The 23,100-nt window shown below is 40.3% G+C and overlaps 2 protein-coding genes across 3 annotated transcripts in view; one reads left to right on the top strand and one right to left on the bottom strand.

Moving 5' to 3' along the window:
- cdh23 (cadherin-related 23) overlaps positions 1 to 23,100 on the top strand; it is a 183,499-nt gene that overhangs the window by 124,582 nt on the left and 35,817 nt on the right. Inside the window, exons 17-36 of one of the 2 annotated variants that reach the window (XM_086044818.1) lie at positions 290 to 417; positions 3,698 to 3,770; positions 4,794 to 4,910; positions 5,118 to 5,230; positions 6,404 to 6,511; positions 9,057 to 9,246; positions 9,459 to 9,604; positions 10,329 to 10,548; positions 10,908 to 11,060; positions 11,242 to 11,355; positions 12,778 to 12,926; positions 16,408 to 16,468; positions 17,397 to 17,545; positions 18,972 to 19,107; positions 20,862 to 21,250; positions 21,324 to 21,425; positions 22,108 to 22,110; positions 22,199 to 22,348; positions 22,518 to 22,646; positions 22,899 to 23,027. In XM_086044818.1, coding sequence (XP_085900944.1) covers positions 290 to 417; positions 3,698 to 3,770; positions 4,794 to 4,910; positions 5,118 to 5,230; positions 6,404 to 6,511; positions 9,057 to 9,246; positions 9,459 to 9,604; positions 10,329 to 10,548; positions 10,908 to 11,060; positions 11,242 to 11,355; positions 12,778 to 12,926; positions 16,408 to 16,468; positions 17,397 to 17,545; positions 18,972 to 19,107; positions 20,862 to 21,250; positions 21,324 to 21,425; positions 22,108 to 22,110; positions 22,199 to 22,348; positions 22,518 to 22,646; positions 22,899 to 23,027 — 2,759 coding nt within the window. Of the gene's footprint in view, positions 1 to 289; positions 418 to 3,697; positions 3,771 to 4,793; positions 4,911 to 5,117; positions 5,231 to 6,403; positions 6,512 to 9,056; positions 9,247 to 9,458; positions 9,605 to 10,328; positions 10,549 to 10,907; positions 11,061 to 11,241; positions 11,356 to 12,777; positions 12,927 to 16,407; positions 16,469 to 17,396; positions 17,546 to 18,971; positions 19,108 to 20,861; positions 21,251 to 21,323; positions 21,426 to 21,523; positions 22,349 to 22,517; positions 22,647 to 22,898; positions 23,028 to 23,100 lie in introns of those variants that run through there. The other variant, XM_086044817.1, reaches the window with a different exon arrangement.
- LOC147139655 (uncharacterized) lies at positions 12,765 to 15,140 on the bottom strand. The gene is made up of 2 exons (XM_086044820.1): positions 15,009 to 15,140; positions 12,765 to 14,010 (listed from the first exon to the last, which is right to left on the bottom strand). Exon 2 carries the CDS (start codon positions 13,996 to 13,998, stop codon positions 13,513 to 13,515), a length of 486 nt encoding a protein of 161 aa, XP_085900946.1. The 5' UTR covers positions 13,999 to 14,010; positions 15,009 to 15,140; the 3' UTR covers positions 12,765 to 13,512.

Raw genomic sequence — 23,100 nt, 5'->3', positions numbered from 1 at the left:
TAATCAAGACATCATTAAACAGGGTGTGTGCTACACTACTGAGCTACCAAAGATTTTAATTCATCCGATATAGGACAATTCTATGGTATCCATCTATATAAGAACAGATTGATCTTTCTCTGATTGAACATGATTGTGCCTTGGATGAATGTGATGTGGAAGGACCAGACCTCTCATCTAACATCAGTGCATGGATGGATCAATGAACACATTCCCCTAGATAGAATTTTGTAAAAAGTATTCACCAATATGGAAAGCCTTACCTTCTCTTACACGCTCCCTTCATCAGTGATCAGTGTAACCAGGCCTCTGGACTACGAAAAGGTTCCCAGTGGAACAATCCATCTGACAGTGATGGCCAAAGACGGAGGAAACGCAGCCCTCAACAGTACTGTCGCTGTCACAGTGGAGGTTATTGTAAGTATAGCCCGGAAAAATACACACACACACGTGTTAATGTTATGTTTGAATGTCTCAGAAAACAGTCAGTCCTTTTGGAGCTGAAATTGTAAAAAAAAAAAAAAAAAAAGAACACTGTTAATCTTTACAAAACATGCAATGAATGCTGTTTGTACTGAATTTCTAAAGAAGATACTGTATATGAAACATCCTTCCTTCTAATCCTATAAGAGCTGACCTTGAGCAAGAAGTAGTGTACACCATGAATATTGCCGCCACTTGCAGGGCACATATCGACAAACAACCATTCTGACTCACATTCACACCCAAGGACAACACAGACTTTTCAATTAATCTAATATGCATGATTTGGGACTATGAGAGAATGGCAAAAGTAGTATCCGGAAAAAAACCCATGGAGCCAGATTCGAACGAAAAACCTCAGTCCAATGAGTTAGGTGTGCCCCTCTGTTTGTGAAACCATACTTCAGAAAGTATGGTTCAGATTTTATTCAGAAACAATATGTAGATTATGGAAATTTATGAAGAATAAGCCTAATGGAATCTGGGTATTGTTATATCCTTGTGGCCACCTGTTATTGCACAACTATATCACAATATCACCTCAAATGTAAACCAATAAATCTCCCCAAATAGAAGTTGCATGTAGTTCAGCTAAACAGGGTTCAAATGTACTGCTGTCTTCAAACTGGTGACCATCATTGAATCAAGAGCACTGTCCGAATCCCACTAAGCTGCTGAAATAATTTGCTGTTGTTATAATATACAGTAGCTTCATAATATTTTACAATTGACCTTTAAGAAGGCAATATGTTATGCGGGTAGGACATCTGCCTCACAGGCAAAGGTTCTCAGTTCAAATCTCCTCCTTGACCGTTCTGTGTGAGTTTGTATGTTCTACACTTCCTTTAAAAACATGCATGTTTGGTCAGATAAAGACTTAATTTGTCCATAGCTGTGAATGTGAACGTGGATGATTGTCAAAGTCAGCTGGAATAGGCTCCAACACACCTGTGACCCTGAACGGGATAAGTGGTAGAACATGAGTGGATTGATGGAGGATGCAATCCACAAAATTATGGACTGTTATGGAAATTGCATTGAATTGTGTTAAATAATTACAGTATCTCACCTCCTCAAAAAAAAAAAGAAAGCCATCTTTCCCTGATGCTGTGTCTTCCCCTCCTGCCGCTGCAAGTACTATCCACACTACAAAGTGTTTTTCTAGACAAGCTCTCCAACTGTTTGTTTTGCAATTTAACATCACTCTAATAAAGTACAATGTGTGAAACACTTTAAAGTCCACTTAAAGTGTTCCACACCACGCTCTCTACCAAATGTACAAACTTGAACACAATTGTATGAATTAAAGCAACAGTAAGGATGTTTTTCCTCCTGTTTAAAACCACAGTCATGAATATAAATCACCACTATTAAACAGAGAGTTAAGACTGAAACTGCAAAAACAGCTCAAGAAATAGATGTCAATCCTGACAATGACTTTTGGGCATGTGTGAAGACTCACAATGAAGCATACCAAACCATAAAGGCCTCGGCCTTCCTGTGTGGAATTTGCATGTTCTCCCCATGCCTGCGTGGGTTTTCTCCGGGTACATTACTCTGGTTTCCTCCCACATTCCAAAAACATGCATGGTAGGTTAATTGAACACTCTAAATTACCCCAAGGTGTGAGTGTGAATGTTTGTTTGTTTCTGTGTGCCCTGCGATTGGTTGGCAACCAATTCGGGGTGTAACCCGCCTACTGCCCGAAGACAGCTAGGATAGGCTCCAGCACACCCGCGGCCCTTGTGGGGGGAAGCGGTTAGGATAATGGACGGAAAAACATTATGACAAGTAATGAAGGAAGATCTTGTAACAAATGCAGCCGAGACATGATCAGAAGTTCAAAAATCAAATAACGCATTTGGTTTCTGTTGCTTGAGACAAAATATTTTCCATGTTGCATGAGAGTGAGAATACTACATATCCGATTCACTACTGCTCGTGTTTATTATTCATTATTGAGGACCTTTTGGTTGATCGAAAGAATATACAGTACGATGTACGCACACACAGTATTAGATGCCAAAAACAGAATGAATCTTCTGTAAAGCTGTGTTGTGTGTTTTATTTAATTGTGTTGATGTTTCCTAGAGAGTTTCTACGGATCAGAAATAAGCATTCATGTTGCTAGCCCGCCAGCACATTATGTGATAAGCAAAGACAGAAAATATTTCCACACACGTCCTACATGAGGAAGAAATGCTGTCATGGGAAATATTTTCTGCAATGTGAAAACCATAAGGGAAAGATGATCATCATTCTGTATTCCGCCTATATCTTTCTCGCTTACTCTTTCCCTGCTCAGTCTGCCACAGTGTTGTGACTCATGCCACGGTGGTTTATCAGCTGATGACAGCATCACTTACAATGCCCAAGTGCAACATGGAGCTCACATAGATAATGGTGCCAATTACTGTTGCTAAAGTTTTAATATTTCATTGCATCTCACACAGCAAAAATAATGATGAATAACTAGACAATGAGACGTGTTGGTGTGACAAAAAGAGTGAAATGCAATACAGTGCAAGTGGGAGGCTGTGGGACCTGCTGTGGGGGAAGTGAATATGAAGGTTGATGCCGATGCATAGATGTCCCTAATTCTCAAATCTTAATTATCTTCATTTGTTTCATTTCAAGAAATGACTACATGATGTCCACTGCCATTGTGTGATTTTATTGTTTTCCTTGGTAAATGCGTTCAGCGCCATTGTGCATTTTACGCCAGGGATAAGTGGAGCATTGCCTCGCCGAATCCAACAGATGTTGCTCTGGTGAAAAAAAGCACGTCACTTTTCCCTACAGTGTAGCAATACAATTGGGTAATGAATTTGTATGATTCAACATATACCGGGCAGCAGATAAGTGGTGAGCACATATGGTCAACGATGGCATAATTTAGTTTTTCAAGTAATTTCCCGAGTGTGTTTCTTTCTGCCTCGCAACAAATAGTTGCGCAAATTAGTGACATGGCCAGAAAATTATCGAAGCAATTCTTATAATCCACGTGGCTGAGCCTGCTTGACAACTTGCTTGTGCGAGTGTATTTTCTAGTGGATGGCAAATATTTTTATTTGATGAATTTTAGTGCATTGCCATTGAAAGAGAAATGTGTTAATCCCAGAGCCGTTGAATGTTGACAACTTGTTTTTCCAACATGAGTGTGCTCTCATTGTTCCCCCCACTGAACAGCTGTTGATGTTTATACCACTTCCAGGATGAAAATGACAACCCACCCGAGTTCAGCAAGCCATCCTACATTGTCAAGATTCCAGAAAACATTAATGCTGGTGAGTAAACCTTTACATTTCGACTTCCTGTTAAGTGCTTTCAATGCACTTCCTGGCTGATACAACATATAAACAATTATGTTCACATTATGTTGCCTCTGTCTTGTGCTTTAGGGCATGCTATTTTCAGACGTCCCCCCCCCCCCCATTTTTCATTGTCTTCAAGCCGATACTGTTTTATTTGTTGAGATTTTGTACGTTCAACTAGTCCAAATGTTGGCTATTGACTATTCAAAGCCAAATCAGTGGCTGCTATATTCATTTTCATGCATGCATTCAGAGAAGCCTTTTATCCCAGACATTAGATTAGCTTCCACTTGCTAGAGGGAAATTAGATATTTGCCTGCCCCCTTTCTCGCTCTCCCCCGCTCTCTCTCTTTTTCTCTCTCTGAGCTCCAGCTTCAGCTCAGGCCACATTTTGTGTCTCAGAGACGATTTGAAGGAGCACATTGCCGAGCAGTTCGGGCCAATGCTGAGATTTCCAGGATTTTGGCTAAAGCTCATTGGCTAGAACTCAGGACCTATGGTTCTGGTTGCAAGGCTGTGCTCAGGGCCAGCCCCGTGTCCAGCCTGGATTCGGTTTATTGATCAGACTTGTGCCAGTTACCCATTCCAAACAAGCTGATGGCCTGCTAATCGATAAACCCAATGGCTGCCATACAATTGAGATGTGGATGAAGCCAATGAATGCCACTTTTGTGATTATATCTAGCACGGTGTTAGCCAACTGTGTGTCTACCCTTTATGTTTTCTAGATTTCAGATACTGCACATTTGCTAGTCACAACACAATGTAGTAAACCTGCCAGAGAGGACAGATTTTTTTTTTTTTTTCCACAAACCATTTTACTCATGTACTCATGTCAGGTGAGACTGATCGTTTTAACAAATGACAAAAAAGATTATTATTATTTTACATTGCAAAATTGCCCTTATTATTACATTCATTGTAAAGTATACTCAGATCATCTCACTGACTGTCTCTTCAGATTTTTTTTCACGTGTTCTCGCCACCTCTCCGCAGGAGCCACAGTGCTGGTTGTCAATGCCACTGATTTGGACGCCTCTCGAGAGTTTGGCCAGGCCTCACTCATCTACTCCCTGGAGGGTTCCTCCCAGTTTCGTCTTAACTCACGCTCTGGTACGTGTGCATGTGAGTGCGCATTATAACAAACTGGATCCTTTTTTTATCGGCCATTATTCTGGACAGTCCAACGATAACAGAGAGCATTCTTTAGTTCATCCCACTCCATTGTTTTCGTGTCTGCTGAACATAATTCAATTTACCTCAACTCTCCAATTGTTGTAACCTTAATATATTTGGATATAACTTGTGTTTGTGGTTCAGGAGAAATCACCACTACAGCTTTGCTGGACCGAGAGCTGAAGTCTGAATACATCCTCATCGTCAGAGCTGTAGATGGAGGGGTTGGCCCACAACAGAAGACTGGCATTGCCACGGTAATTGCTCCAAGCAGACATGATCATTTCATGTGCAGTTCAACACTTACTTAATTTGCTCTCATGAAAAAATAATAATAAACACAATAAATGCACAAATCTACGGAGCACCAGTTGCCACCCGTTTAATATTTTGGCTGTGTGCTGTCGGTCGTTGTCCTGCTGAAAGATGAACTGTCACCCCAGTATGAGGTCAATTGCACTCTGGAGGAGGTTTTCATCCAGGATGTCTCCACTGCATTTATTTTTCCCCAACCCTGGCTAGTCTCCCACTTCCTACTACTGAATAGCATCTCCAAAGCATGACGCAGCCACGCTCATGCTTCACTGTAGGGACGATAATTGCCATGCCATGAGCAGTGCCTGGATTTATCTAAACATTACATCTGGCATTCGTGCAAAAGATTTAAATCTTTAAATCAGACCGGGGAATTTTGTCTCTCATGGTCTGAGATACCTTCAAGTGCCTTTGAGTCAACTCTAAGTGGGCTGCCATGTGCCTTTATTCAAAGAGTAGCATCTCTCTGACCACTCTACCAGACAGGCCAGATTGATGGATGGCTACTAGGGTGGTTGTCCAGCCAGCTCTCGGAAGAGCATTGGTGGTTCTGAATCTCTACTTCCATTTACGAATGATGGATGCCCCATTGCCCATTGGAGTTTTCAAAAGACCCGTTTGAGACCCTTAGCCAGATCTGTGCCTCAAGACAATTTTTCCTCTGGGGCCGACAGAAAATTCTGTGGACTTCCTGCCTGGTTTGTGCTTTGCCCTGCACTGTCAATCGTGGCACATTATGTAGACAGGTGTGTGCCTTTCCAAATCATGTCCAGTCAACTGAATTTACCACAAGTGGACTCCGATTAAGCTGTTGAAACATCTCAAGGATGATCATTGGAATGAGCTTCATAAAAACTATGAGCTCCATAATACCTGCGCATCGGGATTCCTCTTTTTTTTAATTATGTAATAAATTGCAAAATTCAGAGTTTTTTTTTTTTTTAATCATCACATCATTATGGAGTGGTGTATGTAGAAAATGAGTTGAATACATTTTATAATAAGGCTATAACATACCAAAATGTGGGAACATCTTAAACATGTTGTATTATCTTGGTCTTGATCTTTAATTGCATTCATTGAATTTATCTACCTCCATTTCCCACTTCATGTAGGTGAACATTACCATCCTGGACATTAATGACAATGCGCCTCAGTGGAAAGACGAGCCATACCATGCCAATGTGGTGGAGATGAGTCCAGTCAACACAGACGTCATCTCTGTGAGTGTGCCACACCCAGCTTGAGATCAATGGCTACTATAATAGTCAATACACCACAATTACTGTAGCAAACATTTTTCTTTGTTTTGAGCTAGACTGGAAAAGTGAGGTGATCACATTCGATTTCCGGCATGTATAAACTTCCATCAATTGACCATCGGAGCTGTCTGTATAGCAGTCATTCCGCAGCTGAATATAACTTTACTTCAAGTCCCAGGACAAGAAGATGAACAGGGAGCCTGCTCCATCATTGGCCCTTAGTATTACCATCACTTCGCTCTCTCTTGCGACACCACTGATCATCAACATTGAGCAACTTTGGCCTAACGTCATATTATACTCATTGCAAATAAACGGAAAATTCACACAGACACGTGTGGAAAAAGTGATGAGAACAAACTATGTCAGTAAAGCTATTCCTTTGTGCATGTAAATGCTGCTCTTTATTAACCAATTCATGGTTGCACCAGACACACCATACCATTATTTGAGTGTTGTGTGTCTCCATAGAAACCCCAGTCAGACACCATATTTCAACATTAACCTTATCTGAAAATATTGCACCGTTTCCCCATCCCATCCGGTGTTAATCTTTCTGTGCTATTAAATATTTTGGGGATGTTGATCCGTCGAATGCAACAACCATCTTGCTCCGACATAATGATATTTAAGTGTTATCTATAGTACTGTATTTGTCTTTTGTTTACTACCGGTATGGTTTTTAACTGACAACATTTAAAGAGCATGTGTTCAAAGAATACGTCTGAATGCACTGTCCATACATTACATATACTCGTGCTCCACTAGGCTACATGGACAAATTGCACTCATTGTGTAAGGTCATCACAAAGTAAATGCTTGAATATTGCTCCCAAACTCTCTCATTGTCCTGCTGGTGTCTTTGGCTCCGTGCTGTTGGAAATTAAGCCCTGATCATTCATTAATTAAAGAGGCGTCGCTGAGTGTAATTAAGGGAGTCCGATTGCTAATTAAAATGTAGCCTGCAGTCATACACTTTGCAAATTATTCAGCTGCGAGGCAGGAAAGCGAGAGCCTGTCTTGCAAAAAGACCAATGGTGAAATTGTGAAGAAAGACACAAATATTGACTTTTTAAAATGTTCATTCTTCCACCTTTGTTCCATGCAGCCTAAGGCTGGGAAATTTGGCCTTAAGAAAATCCCAGATTTCTTTATTTTTACACAAAAATCCACTTTGGGTGACTTTTCAGTATTATAACTTTGGGGGCAAGGGGATGTATATATATATATATATATATATATATATATATATATATATATATATATATATATATACATATATATATATGCGGTAAGCCGTGTGAAGTAAATTGAAACTTTTTTTAATTTTCACATTTATACGATGTCTGTAACGCAGAAACACCATTCATGTAAAAAAGAAACAAATAAAATAAATATGTATATATATATATATATATATATATATATATAGCTAGACTATATATATATATATATATATATATATATATATATATATATATATATATATAGTCTAGCTCAAGGGACAGCGACGATAACACCAATTCTGGCCTCCCTTCACTGGCTCGCAGTGCATTAGGGTTCAATTTAAGATTCTCCTATTTGTCTTTAAATCATTGAATGGCCTCGCTCCCGCGTACCTCTCTGAGCTCCTCCACTCCTACCCACCTTCCCGCTGCCTCAGGTCTGCGGACCAGGCGCTGCTCGAGGTGCCGAGGACCAAGCGGAGCCTCAGAGGGAATCCAGCCTTTTCGACTGCTGGTCCTTTCCTTTGGAAATTTGAGTAAAATATTGAAAGTATTTTCATTCAACGTAAAAAATGAGCAAAATCAACTCCACACCCAGAAAGCCTCCTCAAATGTCAACAATATGTCAATATACAATATATCCCTTAACAGTCTGTCACTTTATATATGAGCTGAGCATCTTCTAGTGTGCTCAGGCCAGAACTGATTAATTCAACTGACCCCAGCTGCACACTTCCTTGCCTCTTATAACGCCACACGTTTCTTTGCAGTTGCTTATCAATAGGCCTCCAATTTGCCTGCTTACCATGTCGCCTTAATAATTAAATACCTGAAAAACCTTTGTTCCTCTAATGACCAATTAACCATTTTCTGCGTTTTTAGTCAGCGTATTGAATAATTGATCAGCTCTTTAAAATCCAGCAAATGTTTGAGCCCGGCTCCCCTTCCAACGCATTCATCACCGAGATCACCTAAAGAGACGTCACCATTTTTCTTATTACCGAGTGCTGTGAGAGAGCAATCGCCAGTCAGTGTGCGTGTGTGAGTTACTCTGAAGGTGAGGCGAGAAATGCAGTGCACTCACATTACCATTCCTCCCCTCCTGTCATCTGTCAGTTGCTGTCGTCTCCCTTATTAATTCTCACTTGTTAAGCACACTTTTATTAAGACATGCCATTAAACCGGTGGAATATTACCCTCACGGTAAGCCGTGTGAAGTAAAGCTTGCCTGTTGTTAAGGAGGCCGATGAAAGAAACATATGTGTCACTCTCCTGGCCAGGTGCTGGCGCTGGATCCTGACAACGGGAAGAATGGGACTGTGGTTTACAGTATCAGCGCAGAAAACCCATTCTACACCATAAACAGCCACACTGGGAAGATCCGCACCAGTGGGGTAACCCTGGACAGGGAAAGCGCCGACCCCAGGGTCACTCAGCTCATGAGAACCATCATCATCTCTGTCGTTGACCGTGAGTTGTTTTAGTTTGTTTGACTCATCTGTAAAGCAAGCGTCAGTGACTATTCCATACTGAGTAGGGTGCTTTCAATTCTGGGTGATTAGTGTCTATTTTCAAGCCTTAGTCCTTTAGTTTTATGTTGCCCATGAAAACTTTTATTGTGCCCCATAAATTCCCTTGACCATGGAATGTGTCTTAATATGTTTCACTGGCGCCCTCTGTAGGTGGTGTACCTCCCCTGCGAGCATCAGCAAGCGCAACAGTATTTGTCAACCTGCTGGATCTCAATGACAACGACCCAGCCTTTGTCAACCTCCCATTTGTGGCGGAAGTACCGGAGGGACTCCCTATTGGTTCGTCAGTATTTAAGGTACCATATAGGCACAAACACTATGTAGCAGTGGCGGGCCGTGCATTTGGTAACTGGGGCTTCAGTGGCCAGATTACACTGAACACGGCAACAGGCTGAAATCTAAATGGACAAAATAAAAATATTACATCCACTTGCAGTGGAAGCAGTGCAACAAAAAGAAAGGCTATGAAATGAAGAGAATAGACTGTTGGGAATGAATTAATACAATTTCAAGGAACACATTTTTGAATTTCGGTTATAAATGTTCGTCAGCGAAGGTCTGCGTGGCCCTGACAGCTCACCGCTTATTTGGCATACTTCAACAACACAAAATATTTACACCTGCATGACATTAATGAAGGAATAGCCCTTTTGTAACAGTGGAAAATGTTTTAGTTGATTTATACAGACACATTTCTTATTGTGATTTTACTTAGCAGTGGTGAACTTCACCACAGTTTACTGAGAGCTGCCTCCAATAATTTGGTTGAGAGAATGGTAATATAAACTGAGTACGAAAATACATCCAGTATACTTACTTTTCTGACAGCGCCAAATCACAACTGTGTATTATCAACTTCCTCACAACTTCTGGAAAAGGGGAAACCGCTCAATATTTTTTTCAGCTCCTCTATCTGTAATGCCAATGTTTGCTTATATAATTTGTCCATACAATATGAACCCTCCGTGTCTGTCCACTATTAATTGTCCCTGACTGTTCATACTCCCTTTCCTCTTTCAGGTTCAGGTGGAAGACCCAGATCAGGATAAGAATGGTTTGATTACGATGGCATTGCAGATGGGTATGCCTCGCTTGGACTTTTACCTGAACACTTCCACTGGCATTCTCACCTCATCTGCTTTGCTTGATCGGGAGCAGATTGGACAGTACCATTTGAGGATTATAGCATATGATGCAGGAAAGTTCCCTCGCACTTCAACTTCAACTCTCACTGTCACTGGTGAGTGTCTAAATGTGTTTGATAATGAGAACTGCACTTGATTTCCCTTGCTCTCCCGATATTATCCTACAAATGAAACTGTTGAAGCATTTGATGAGTAAATTCTCACAGTCATTAGGGGGTTTGCCTTTTTAAATCTCATTTCTGTGAAATCTACTGAGAGAGATGCTACCACCTGCTGGTGGCACTTGACCATTCTCAAATATGAGATTGTGAGGAATGGCAAAATGTGCATCATCAAACAACAACATGAACCTGACAGATTTACAATTGAAAATGTACTAACTCGCCTTAAATGTCCTGTTTACATCCCAACTATGTGTAGCCTACTGATTGCTGTGTATGTGTGTGTGTATCAGTTCTGGATGTAAATGACGAGACACCCACTTTCAACCCTCGCGCATACAATGTGTCCCTGAAGGAGAGCGTCCCGAGAGACCACGTTGTAGCACGCCTCAGCTGCTCGGATAACGATGCTGGCCTCAATGCCGAACTTAGCTACTTCATCACAGGTTAGAGGTCACACCGGAGGAGTTTTTAGGTTCTCCGCATCAATTTTGCAACAAGTTAACGATTACATTAACTATAGTATATGCAGGTAATGTACCATTTTGCCGATTCCTTGTGTGAAAATGTGTTTGTGTAAGGAAAGGAGACAATGTGGATGTTTTGCTGACATGTGTATGTTTGTAGGTGGTAATCAGGATGGTAAATTCAGCGTCGGCTTCAGAGACGGTATTGTTCGGACAGTGGTCGGCCTAGACAGAGAAACCCAGGCAGCGTACACAATGGTCGTAGAAGCCATAGGTGTGTCACATCTCACCATTTTGTCATTCGTTGATCATCTTCAAAGCAACTTTGTTTTTGTATGACGATGAAGCCATCTCGGAGTTTTGCTGAACTTTCTTTGTTGTTTGACAAGAAAGAGCTGAGGTTTTTCCTGTTTTGGAAACCATTGATTCAGAATGACTTATTTGCTGAGGGGGCAAGTGACATAAAAGAGTCGACGACATGAAGACAAAATGTAAAACGTTTTCTTTTTAAAGTGGCCTAATTCATAATGACTTTATTGAGGCGATAGCGTTATTAATAGAACAATGTTTTTTTCTTTTAATTTGGAAGGTTATAGATGCTTCCTGAATGTACTCTGAACACAACACTGAGTTTTCTTTCATTGGCAGACCTTTAGAGGTGACGCACCTATTTAATTCAACTTTTATACTATCACTATTGTGTCTCAATTATAGAACCCATCCATGCTCTACAAAATCGAAGTACAGTAAAACAAAACGTCTGGAGCAATTCAGAATCAATATTTAACTCATAGCAATGGCAATAACAAAACATTCAAATAAAATGCATCACACTCACCAGAAATGCAGATTATTAAATGCATTAATGTATCAGACTGCATAAAAAGTTGTGGCTTTACAAAGACTATAAGGCTCCATTTTGATTGTTTATTTGGGATTGTCACTTGCCTTAGCTCTCAATGCATGGTGGACATGTAGTTAGAGCATCTGCCAAACAGTTGAACAATTCTTGGTGAGAATCTCAGCTCAGGCCTCTGCCTGTGTGGTATTCTCCATATGCTAGCAAGTGTCTTCTACGGGAATTCCCTCCTCCTTCCACATTCCAATAGCATGTAAAGTAAGTGAGGTTAATTGAAGACTCTAAATTGTCTATCAGTGTAAATACGATTTGCTGGCAACCTCTCTGGTGTGTATGCCACTTTTTGCCCAAAGACAGCTGGGAGAGGCTCTATCTCACCTACAAGTGCCACGAATATGAAGACAGATTTAGCAGGGAAGCCCAGACTTATAATACTGTATCTTTTTTTTTATTATTATTTATTTAATTTTTTTTTTTCAAAACATTCAAATAAATGGACATGATAAGGATTAGGGTCGAGCAGCAGGAGACTTGCGGTGTTGCCCAATGTTAACAAAGTGAAAGATTTAAAAAAAATCAAGCACACTTTTTGATTTATTTATTTAAAGTTTGATGGGTTTTTCGTCAACACTTCACAAAGTTTTGTTGAAGTTTAGTAGGTATAGTTAATTGATACTCTAACAAATATATATATATATATATATATATATATATATATATATATATTAAGGCTTCACAATATATGGAAAATTTATTGATATCGCATAATGAGCTTTGCACTTAAAATGTGTGCATGGTGATGTTACTACCAATTGTAGACCATTTCTGTGCTCACAGACAATGGTCCAGCGGGCAGCAGGAGGACAGGCACAGCCACAGTGTTTGTTGAAGTTCAGGATGTTAATGACAACAGACCCATCTTCCTCCAAAACAGCTACGAGACCAGCATACTGGAGACTGTTCCCAAGGGAGCCAGCATTCTCCAGGTGAAAATGCACTACAACTTCCATAGACAGACTTAGAAAAATGACTTTATTGTGCAATGCAACAATACCAAACAAAGTAAAAAAAAAACAGGAAAAAATGACATTTTGACCTTTCAGCATATCCTACTGTATATTTCAAGTGGAATTGTGATTATATTTGACCTAATTAAGTTGGAAGAGTAGCTGCACATGTTGCACTGCATCACAACAATTATTGAAGATACAAATACTGTACGGAATGCTGAGGAATGTTTGTTGTTCCTCACTGAAATCTAAGCTTGTTGCATTTTTACATTTTGCTGATGGGTTGTTAAATTGTGCAAATCTGATTGTTAAAAGTAATCTTGTTTTGACGTTGAAATGCTTGCTGAGGGTACAGATTGTTTTTACACTCATTTCAATCCGAATAAAACTATGTGCAGAAAAATGCTTTGAGTGCGTATTTCCACCTGCTAAAAATGCTAAAAGACATTCAAATATTTGGCAAGCAAAACTCGCCTGGATCATTTTCTCGTGGCATTACCCATGCCTGGTTTTAGTGACATGAACTTTCAGTTTTACAGTCGGTCCTTGGCTAACTTTCTTGCTAGATCTCAGTGACGTAGTCATACAGACAAGGCGTTGTAAGGTGCATCTCTGTTTTGAGCCCAGGCTGTGCTGTCCGTGCACCTGGAGCATGGGAAGCACGTGTGTTCCCATGCTCATGTGGCCTCCGATGAGGGGGTCTTCTGAAGGACAGATTGTAAGAGCGCCGATAGGAGCCCAGCCTCTTCCACACTTTGAGCTGCGGTTCACTAGACTGGCTTCTTCCATGTTTCAGAGTCTCTCCTGAGCCACAGCTCGCCTCACACTCCCCGTCTTGTTCTGAGCGTCGACACACTGCCAGGAAGATCGCTAACCCCGCCAGCAGCAGTGATAAACCCAGCACCACCATAATAGTGAATTCTGGGTCATGGTTGTCTAAAGAATACGAGGAGGTGGTGGGGGCGGGAGTCGTGGGTGACATATTGAACGCCGTGTTTTCTCTTGTGGAGGCAAGGTTAAAGTTGGTACCCACGTCACCGGTGTTCATGTTGCCGTTGACCTGGTTAAAAAAAAAAAAAAAGCCCAGTCAGATTTTCTAACTGCGGTGTTAAAATGTGTCACAATATTTTCAAGTGTCAGCTATCTTTGATATGCAATGTTTTGCCTCACCAACTATGGCAAACCTGAGTTGGTTTATTTGGAGGCGTGTATTGATTTCATTAGGTTCATACACTCAAGGGCTTTCCTTCATATGCAGACACATGCACAAAAAAAAAATCTAAGCAGATCTAAGCGTGCATAGGTATGCAGATTTGGCAAGTGTTTGGCATTTGCAGCAATTATGTGGCCATTAAATCAAGGTTAGAAAACAGTCATTGCTTGACAAGAGTTCCTCAATGCGAAACAAATTGGGTTTATTAAAAAGGCCCTTGTAAAATGCAAACCTCTTCTATGCGGGTCTCCAATTATCCCCTTTTCTTTCTCCGCGCCCCCATCTTCAGCATTGTAACATTTGTAAATGTCATCGTCCTTAATGCAGCGGAGACTAAGCGTGGCTTATCGGTTTAACGGAAACACACTGGGATGTGAAATTATTTTCAAGACTAAATGCCAGGAAAGCTGCGAGATAGTCCAGTGGAGCAAGAGGCTTGTTAAAGGGTCCCTTCGTTAGCCTGTGACTTTAACGCATGCTTTACTTTTTACATGCACACACAACTATGCAAAGTTGTTGGCATACACGCTGCTGCTGTACTCGCTGCAACTCTTGTTGTTACTGTTTCACCAATCGGGCAATTGAGTAGGGTTTTTTTTTGGGGGGGGGTGTTTGTTTTTTTGAATAGCAGACTTGCTTAATCAGTAATTCTATAGCCTCTTAATTGCAGTTTTGGTCATTCATGGCATATCTTCTCTCTAGCTATCTACCTAGTTAGCTCTCTACAGTATCTCCCTCACTATATTTTACATGTGTGTAAAAATGTAACATTTCACTTTTTTAACATACCGTGATTATATACAGTATACTCAAACAAAACATATTCAAAAATGTATGCTACTCACAGCCCCACTTTACTCTTTAGAACAGCAGCAGTTCCCGTAACTGAGGTCAGACCTGTTGCTTGGCTCCACACACTTGTTTTCCCTCCTGAAAACTGTTCCTTTCCCAGAGACAAGAGGGGATATACTGCGGGGGACGAGGAGGGGAGCAGTGAGAGAATAGGGTGAAACGTGCGTAATGGCGTCAAAGAGTAAACATTTCACTTTTGTTTCTTTCCCAGCAAAGCGAGTATACAACCTCCAACTGAGCCATACCGAGACCTGGCGGTTAACCACTGTTTGCTCACATGCAACACGTGTCCTTACCATCACAACATCCCTTACTATGTTTATGCACCCCTTTTTATGGCTTATGTGGTGCAGTCCACTGTGTAATACCCTATTCATCACTCACCAATCTGACCCCCCCGGACTCTTTTTTTTCCTCCTTTCTACCCCGCCCCTCCTCCTTTTTCTCCTCTCCTCTCCACATCTCTTTATAAAGCTAATGAGACTCAAGTTGGGCCCCTCTTCACTGTGCTAGTGAGAGAGAGAGAGCAAAGCAGGACAGAAATAGAGGGAGGGAGAAAGATGGTGTGTGTGTGTGTGTGTGTGTTGGTAAGTTTGTGTTTGTGTGTGTGGCTGTGTGCGCACACATGCATACCTGAGCAAATGTGCTTGACTGTGTGTCGTAATGCAATTTAATATGCACTTTGTGAGCACCCCGTGGGTTTTGACACGTCCACAGAGGAACACAGTGAGCCATGAAGTCGGCCTCATCCAGTGCCAGCAGATCTCTAGATTCAGAAGTCAGTCTCATGACATGGTCCATTCAAGCGTGCGCCACTTTTTATCAGCGTATGCTCCACGGAGCCATGCTGTCTGTGCTCAGCTTCTTGCTGCTTGCTCCTGGACGTCTGCCTGAGAGTGATAGATGCTTTCCCGATGCCGAGCTGTGTGGGGTTGTGATGTTGTTGTGGCGACAAGACGCTGGCTACCAGTGGTTCAACACAAAAGGAAGCTGTCAACAGTTTTCGAAATGTTTGTGGAAATGGTTGGATGAGCAAAGACTTGATCCAAAGAATGAATCGCACTCGTACAAATGAGATCAACCAAGCAACCCGCACAAGATGCTAACGTTATTTACATGCCATTATGATTCTGGGGTGGACAGTGGCAATATTTACACCTTTATTCTGATTCCAATCATCCATCTATCTACTTGCCAGCCATGTCATTACACATATAGGATTTAGTTTGATTGCTGTGGATATGCATTTATATAATTTGCAGAAAGGTGAATCAGGGACGAGCAACTGGGGGGCCCTTCCAGCATTTAAGTTGCCCATCCCTGGAGTGTATATATTCCGATTGATCCCTAAAGTTAGTTTGACAACTTTTGTTTTCATGTGTGCTTGTTTAGGTACAAGCTACGGATGCAGACCAAGGGGAGAACGGACTCGTCCTCTACAGGATTGTCACCGGTATGAATGTTACTGTGTTTCTTCCTGTGTTTTTTATGCATCTTCCCTTGTCATGCTAATGCAGCGATTCCAACCGTGGTGCTGTGAGAGCTCATCATTTCACTTAAATTAGCAAAAAATTATTAGGTTTACTCATTCTTTAAAAACATAGCTTTGTTCACCTATCTACAGCCACAGAAAAAAAATAAAAAACCACCCTTGTTTTTTCAGGTTACCGAGTATTGTTGATTTTAAATGCCTAATACAACTGTACTGCCAAAAATTGTGCTTTTAGGCATTTAGTAAATGTCAGGTAGTCACTTAATACAATTTCAATGGCACCAGACATTAAAATGAAAAAGAAAACATGGTGGTCTCAAATTTTTTTCCCATGGCTGTATGTCAGCAACATATCTTGAACTCAATCAATTTTCCATATATTAAACAAACAAACAAAAACTAAAACTAATGCTAACAGTAATAACAGCTAAACTAAAACAAAGCATTTTCAACAAAATAAAAGCTGACAAACTTGCTCCAAAAACAAATTGAAACTAACTGAATTTAAAAAATAAAAATCTAAATGAAATAAAAGCTAACTATAACGAAAAATCCAAAACTTATAACCCTGATACATTGGCTAAATACAGGTCAGCAAACACTGTGCTATAAGGTATCATCTTCAAAATGAACAGCCTGATTTGTTCCAGATTCTGTGGTCAAATCCACAAATGGATAACTAAAATATTTTTTCAGTAGTTATCTGAAAAGGCAAACTCCAACCTCACAGTTTTAGCCTCACATTTCCATTTCAAGCAGGTGAAAGTGACTCACCCAGTTTCTTTCGGGGGGGGAGGAGCTAGTCACCCCATGAGCAATAGTAAATATTTTTGCTCAAACGTGTGTATGTGTTTATGTGTGTGCATGCTGCATGTGTGTTTTAATACAGGTAACAGTCACAACCTGTTCAGCATTGACAAACAAACGGGGCTGCTGACCAGAGGCCTCCGTGCTTTGGACAGGGAGACAAGCAGCTCTCACGTTTTAGAAGTGGAAGCCTACAACAGTGATGAGGGAAGCATGAGGAGCTCTGTGAGGGTGAGCAGACAAAGAGTGTCACATGGAAGTTTGTGCTTCAACACAGCATCATAGTGACTCTGACAATTGGACAATTATAGCATGGAATTAGTTTCACTGCAACCCCTGGCAAAAATTAGGGAATGTCACTCATCGCTGTGTGTGACATTGTGCCAAGTGTTTAATTTGGGAGGAAAAAGGGCAAAAAAAAATTCCCACCCACCCCTCCGACTGCTACCCTTTTGGCTTTAATCAACACAAAAATCAAGAAAGATGTTGTTGTAGTCACAATTGTTTTGAGCAAGTAAAGGAAAAAATGGAATCACTTAAATCTCAGGAAAAAAATATGGACTTGGCTTTTAAATTATCAACACAACTTCAAGCAATGTGTCTTCAAAATAAAAAAAAACAAACAAAGCAAATGAGGTGTACAAATGAGTGGAAACTGGAGTCAAGGTCTGTGACTGAACTGTAAGACCGAAAACAAATGGGATTTTACATGCAGGAAAGGCAAACGAAAACCATCATGAACACCCGAACAAGAAAAAAACAAGGCAACATTGGACTAAAGAAAAAGTTATCATGGGCTGTGGTTGAGTGAATCAAAATGCTATTCAGATGATGAATCGCAAATCTGCATTGGGCAATGTGATGATGCTGATACTTTTGTTTGGTGCTGTTCCAATGAGAAAGACGACTGCCTGAAGAGAACATGCAAATTTCTGCAGTCACTGATGATATGGTGCCGCATGTCAGATCAAGGCACAGGGGAGACAGGGGAGGGCAGTCATTAAATCTTCAATAAATGCACAATTTTACACTTTCTGGATTCCATCTATTGAAAGGATGTTTGGCAATAATGTTATTTTTCAAGGTGATTATGCATCTTGCCATAGAGCAAAAGCCATAAAAACCTCCCTTCGCGAAAGATATAATGTCAGTGTCATTGACCTGCAAATAATCTGGATCTTAATCCAATGGAAAGAGACTGCAAGAAGTTACAGAAGACAGAGGTGGTGTAACAAGAACTGGCGTTGTAGTATTGTAGTGTTTTTTCTTTTTTTTTTCCAAAAGGCCTTTTTTTCCCTCAGAATTGAGCGATTCCATATTTTTCCTCTACTGACTCTAAACAAAATTGTGACTGACTACAACATTTTTTCCCTGCTTTTTTTATGTGTGTCTTAAATCCAGAAGAGTGGCATTTTCGGGAAAAAAAATAAGATACATATTTGATTTTCCTTAGGTCTCCTAATTTAAACATTCAAATGATCAACCTACAGGAGAAGTGATTCCATAATTTTTTGCCAAGAGTTGCAAATTCAACTAACAGTTGAGAAAAATGCAATTTCAGCATGGAAATGTCAGATGAGAGATGAGAAAGGTCTATTTTTTGAGATATTGCATGGACATTTTTACACACACCTTTCATTTGTCTAAACTCATACAGGTAATAGTATATGTGGACGATACCAACGATGAGGTGCCAGTGTTTACCCAGCAACAATACAACCGTCTCGGCCTTAGGGAGACTGCTGGTGTTGGCACATCGGTGATAGTGGTTCGTGCCACAGACCCTGACACGGGTGAGTTCGGTGGGAAGTGAGTGCAGAAGCTGCAGCTTATTGCTTTTATTACTTGATTTTATTAGTTTTATACTGCTGTACTGAAAAAAAGAATTATCCCTGTGAGGTGTTCAATCTCTCCTCTCCTTTTGTTTGAACTGTTTTGTCTATTCTGATGTTTCTAAACACTTTTTTTTAGATTGTTTTTTTTAAATCAGATTTACTTACAAATATGGTCAAATGACAGCTATTTAACATTTATTTTGACATTTGGCTTTCGGAACTGTGTCCCACAATGCTTCCTCTGTTCACTTCCCCTTTTGTGACACATTTGTTGGTCCTGGGACATTTTGTGGACCTTGTTGACCTTTAAGCCACTACATTGGATAGGCGAGGTTGGCTTCAATAGCGTTTTAACACAAGGTTTTACTTGTTGTTAAATAATTATTCATTTTTCTTGTTTATATTACACCGTAGGTAATTCTTTCAGTGTTTCAATGTAAGCTGCTCTTGCTAAATAGTTCTATATTGTTCTAAATTTATGAGTTTCAAGATATGTAAAAATCCTTGTGTGCCTTGGTCTTCACACTTCTCTCAAGACTCCATGGTTCATAAATTAATGCTTAGCTAAATAAGCTAAATGCTAAAAAAAAGTTCCAGAGATCAGCTACGTATATGCAGGATAAGTGAGAAGGGAGTTTAGGGAAGGGTTGACCAAAACATAAACTATGCTCCTTGGCTAGCAGCGGCTTGAGAGGCTTTTTATTAAATTTTCTAAATCAAATGTTTGAAAGTTAAGCAAATTGGTGGCGCCATAAAAAAAAAATCAGGATCCATTATAATAAAGCTACTTGAGCTGAATAATGCCAGGAAATTTCAAAGCTGAAGATCTGGAAAATAACAGGAATATGAAAACAACTGTCCATTTGAAAAACTGCAGGTTAGTCAAGAAAAGTAATGGTAATCTACATTAAAAGTCATCTTGCAATACAAATCAGGTGAACAGGACCAGATTTTATTCAAATTATATTGAAATACTGCCCTGCGCTGGGCATCCCACACAGCAGCCGACTTATTGAGGGCACGGCCCCTGCACGCAATGTGCATTCTTCCATCACAACGCAGGCTACCCTTCACCGAGTACGGACATTTTCATTATATCTCAATGCTGTGGCAAATTAGTTTGATCAGTTGCACCAAAGATGAAGACAAATCAGATTTTTAGGAAGCAGACAAAATCATTATGATGTCAGAAATATGTGAAACTATCGAAGTCTCCTGTTCACATTTCTTGAGAAGTGTCAAACAATATTGCGCAAGGTGAACTTCTCATGGAATGTTTCTGGAAAGTTCAACCCCTTGCAATTAAGCATACAGTATACTGTATTTGGCCACTTCCATCCTGTCTAGCGAAGTGACTGGATGAAAGCACCAAGATGGTTGGTGCAGCTTCATTGTGATTTCAAATATGAATTCCACATGCTGATAAGGCAAAACGGCTTTATGTATATAGCGCATTTCATACACAAGTTAAGTCAATGTGATTTACAATGTAATCATGTAAATTATATAAAGTTTACATGATTGAAAGTACAACATGTAAAAGCATTCAAAAACACAAGAAGAAATCAAAGTCTTTATAACAGTAAACGTATTAGAAACTAGGCCAGGAAATTGTAACTGGAAAAAGACCACTGTAATTCTTCAAAGGTAAAACGAAACAACCAAAAACAACAACAACAACAACAACAACCACTGTTTTTCCTCCTGGTCAGGTGATGGTGGAGCAGTAGCTTATGCCCTTGTGTCTGGCTCGGATCGCAAGTTTGATGTGGACGTCAGCACCGGTCTGGTAACCACAGTGGACTACCTGGACTACGAGACAAAGACCACCTATCTGATGAACATCTCAGCTACTGACCAGGCCCCACCTTTCCATCAAGACTTCTGCACGGTTTATGTCACTTTACTCAATGAACTCGACGAGGCGGTGGCCTTCTTCTCAGCCAGTTATGAAGCGTCCCTCCGTGAGAATATCGCCACGGGGACCGAGGTGGTTCAGGTGCAGGCCCAGTCTGCTGACAACTTGAACCAGCTGACTTATAGATTCGATCCAGATACATCACCTGCAGCTCTGGCCCTCTTCAAGATAGACAGCATCACGGTGAGACCAAAATAATGTGGCTCTGTTTTCTGTGTGTGGATGAAGTGTGAGAGACATTATGATGATGTTTCAGGGCCGAATCACAGTTACAGGCCTGCTCGACAGAGAGAAGGGTGACACGTACACCCTGACTGTTGTCGCTGATGACGGAGGACCAAAAAAAGATTCGACTGTGGTATGGAAATTGGTTTCTGGATTGATCGCCACTTTACTGACAAACGTGTTAAGGCCTGTTGATAAATTGTTGAATTAATTCATCAAACAAAATTTAAACTACCGTAGACAATTACACTGGTCAATAGAAATTTTTAATCAGAGATAACTTTACGTGTACCTAAATGTTTTTTTAATGCTGATTTAAAAACTGGCTCTACTTTTTTCCTTAGCACATCTGGATTTTGAAATGTTTCAATTTTTTGTTTTTGTTTGACCTATAAAAGCTGGTGCAATTACAGATTTGACCATTTATTGTCATTTACAGCTATGAAGTGTCTGGAAAAAAATCCGTCAGTTGCTGAACATAACACTTAATTCATACATATTACTAAGTATATTACTCTATTACATTTTATATTCTATTGCAAAACCCTTGAGAGGACAAGTGGTATAGGTGATGGATAGACCAACATGCGCCTTGGGATGAAACACAACAAAGAGTCAGAAAAGTAGAAGCTATTAAAGATGCACAAGACAAAATATGTAATGTCGACCACTTTCATTTCTTTAATGTACTTGTCATCTGTTGTAAAGCTTTTGTCTATGTAGTGAATGGTGAAATGAAGCCATATATAATCTATTGCTATGGAAAACCAATGACATCCTTTTTGTATTATTTGCACCTTTTATTGGAACAACAGAAGGTAAGATCTTGCGCTCATCTGCAGCATTAGCACATTTATATTCATCTCAAGTATCCCTTAGTATCAACATGGCATCTGACTTTGACAGGTGTCGATCATCATACTTGATGAGAATGACAACAGTCCAGAGTTTGACATCACATCTGATACTTCAGTGGACATTCTGGAAAACACCGCCATGGGAAAGAAAGTGGCTGTAGTTCTGGGAAGGGATCGAGATGCAGGACTGAATGGATTGGTAAGAGAGAGAGAAAACATCGTGATCCCCTTCGATCTGATTGATTGCCGTTTCATAGCACGTACTGACTGTATAACTACTCCAACAAGATGAGCTGAGGGACATTTTCAATCGTCTGTCTCGCCCCTTCCATTTGTCCCTCCCTTTATTACTTCTCATGCCGTCTTAGGTCAACTTTACTTTAGTCGCAGGCAATATGGAAGATGTGTTTAAGATAAAGACAGTGAACCACACCTATGGGGAGGTGTATGTCAATGCTGCTCTGGACAGAGAGTCAGTGGATCGCTACTTGCTCAAGGTCAGAATGATATGATATCATTTGCTACTCAAGATAGTGCACTTTATATTCTTATACACACACACACATATATATATATATATATATATATATATATATATATATATATATATATATATATATATATACATATATGGAAATGAGTCAAGGCATTACATTTTTTTTCGCATATAAAACCACCAAAGTTGACAGACAAGCATGTGTACAAAAGAATGGTGGCTCAGATTGAGATGCTTGTGTGTACTGTTGCAGGTGCGCGCCACAGACAATGGGTCACCTCCCCGACACACTGACCACTCCCTCACCATCAATATCCTAGATGTCAATGACAATGCACCTATTGTTGAGAGTCCAAGGGGCTACAATGTCAGCATAAGCGAGGTAGGACACAAACACAGACAGCGTGTTCTCACTTGCACTTTTGGATTCAAATCTTCCTCGCTTAATACGGTCT

Source organism: Filicampus tigris, chromosome 11 (assembly GCF_054856515.1).
Source record: "Filicampus tigris isolate MCC_2025a chromosome 11, RoL_Ftig_1.0, whole genome shotgun sequence".
Classification (NCBI taxonomy): Eukaryota; Metazoa; Chordata; class Actinopteri; order Syngnathiformes; family Syngnathidae; genus Filicampus; species Filicampus tigris.
This window is presented reverse-complemented; position numbering and strand designations above follow the sequence as displayed.

Coding starts and splice junctions, on each gene's coding strand:
- LOC147139655 (XM_086044820.1), bottom strand. CDS start 13,998: ATGAACACCGGTGACGTGGGTACCAACTTTAACCTTGCCTCCACAAGA.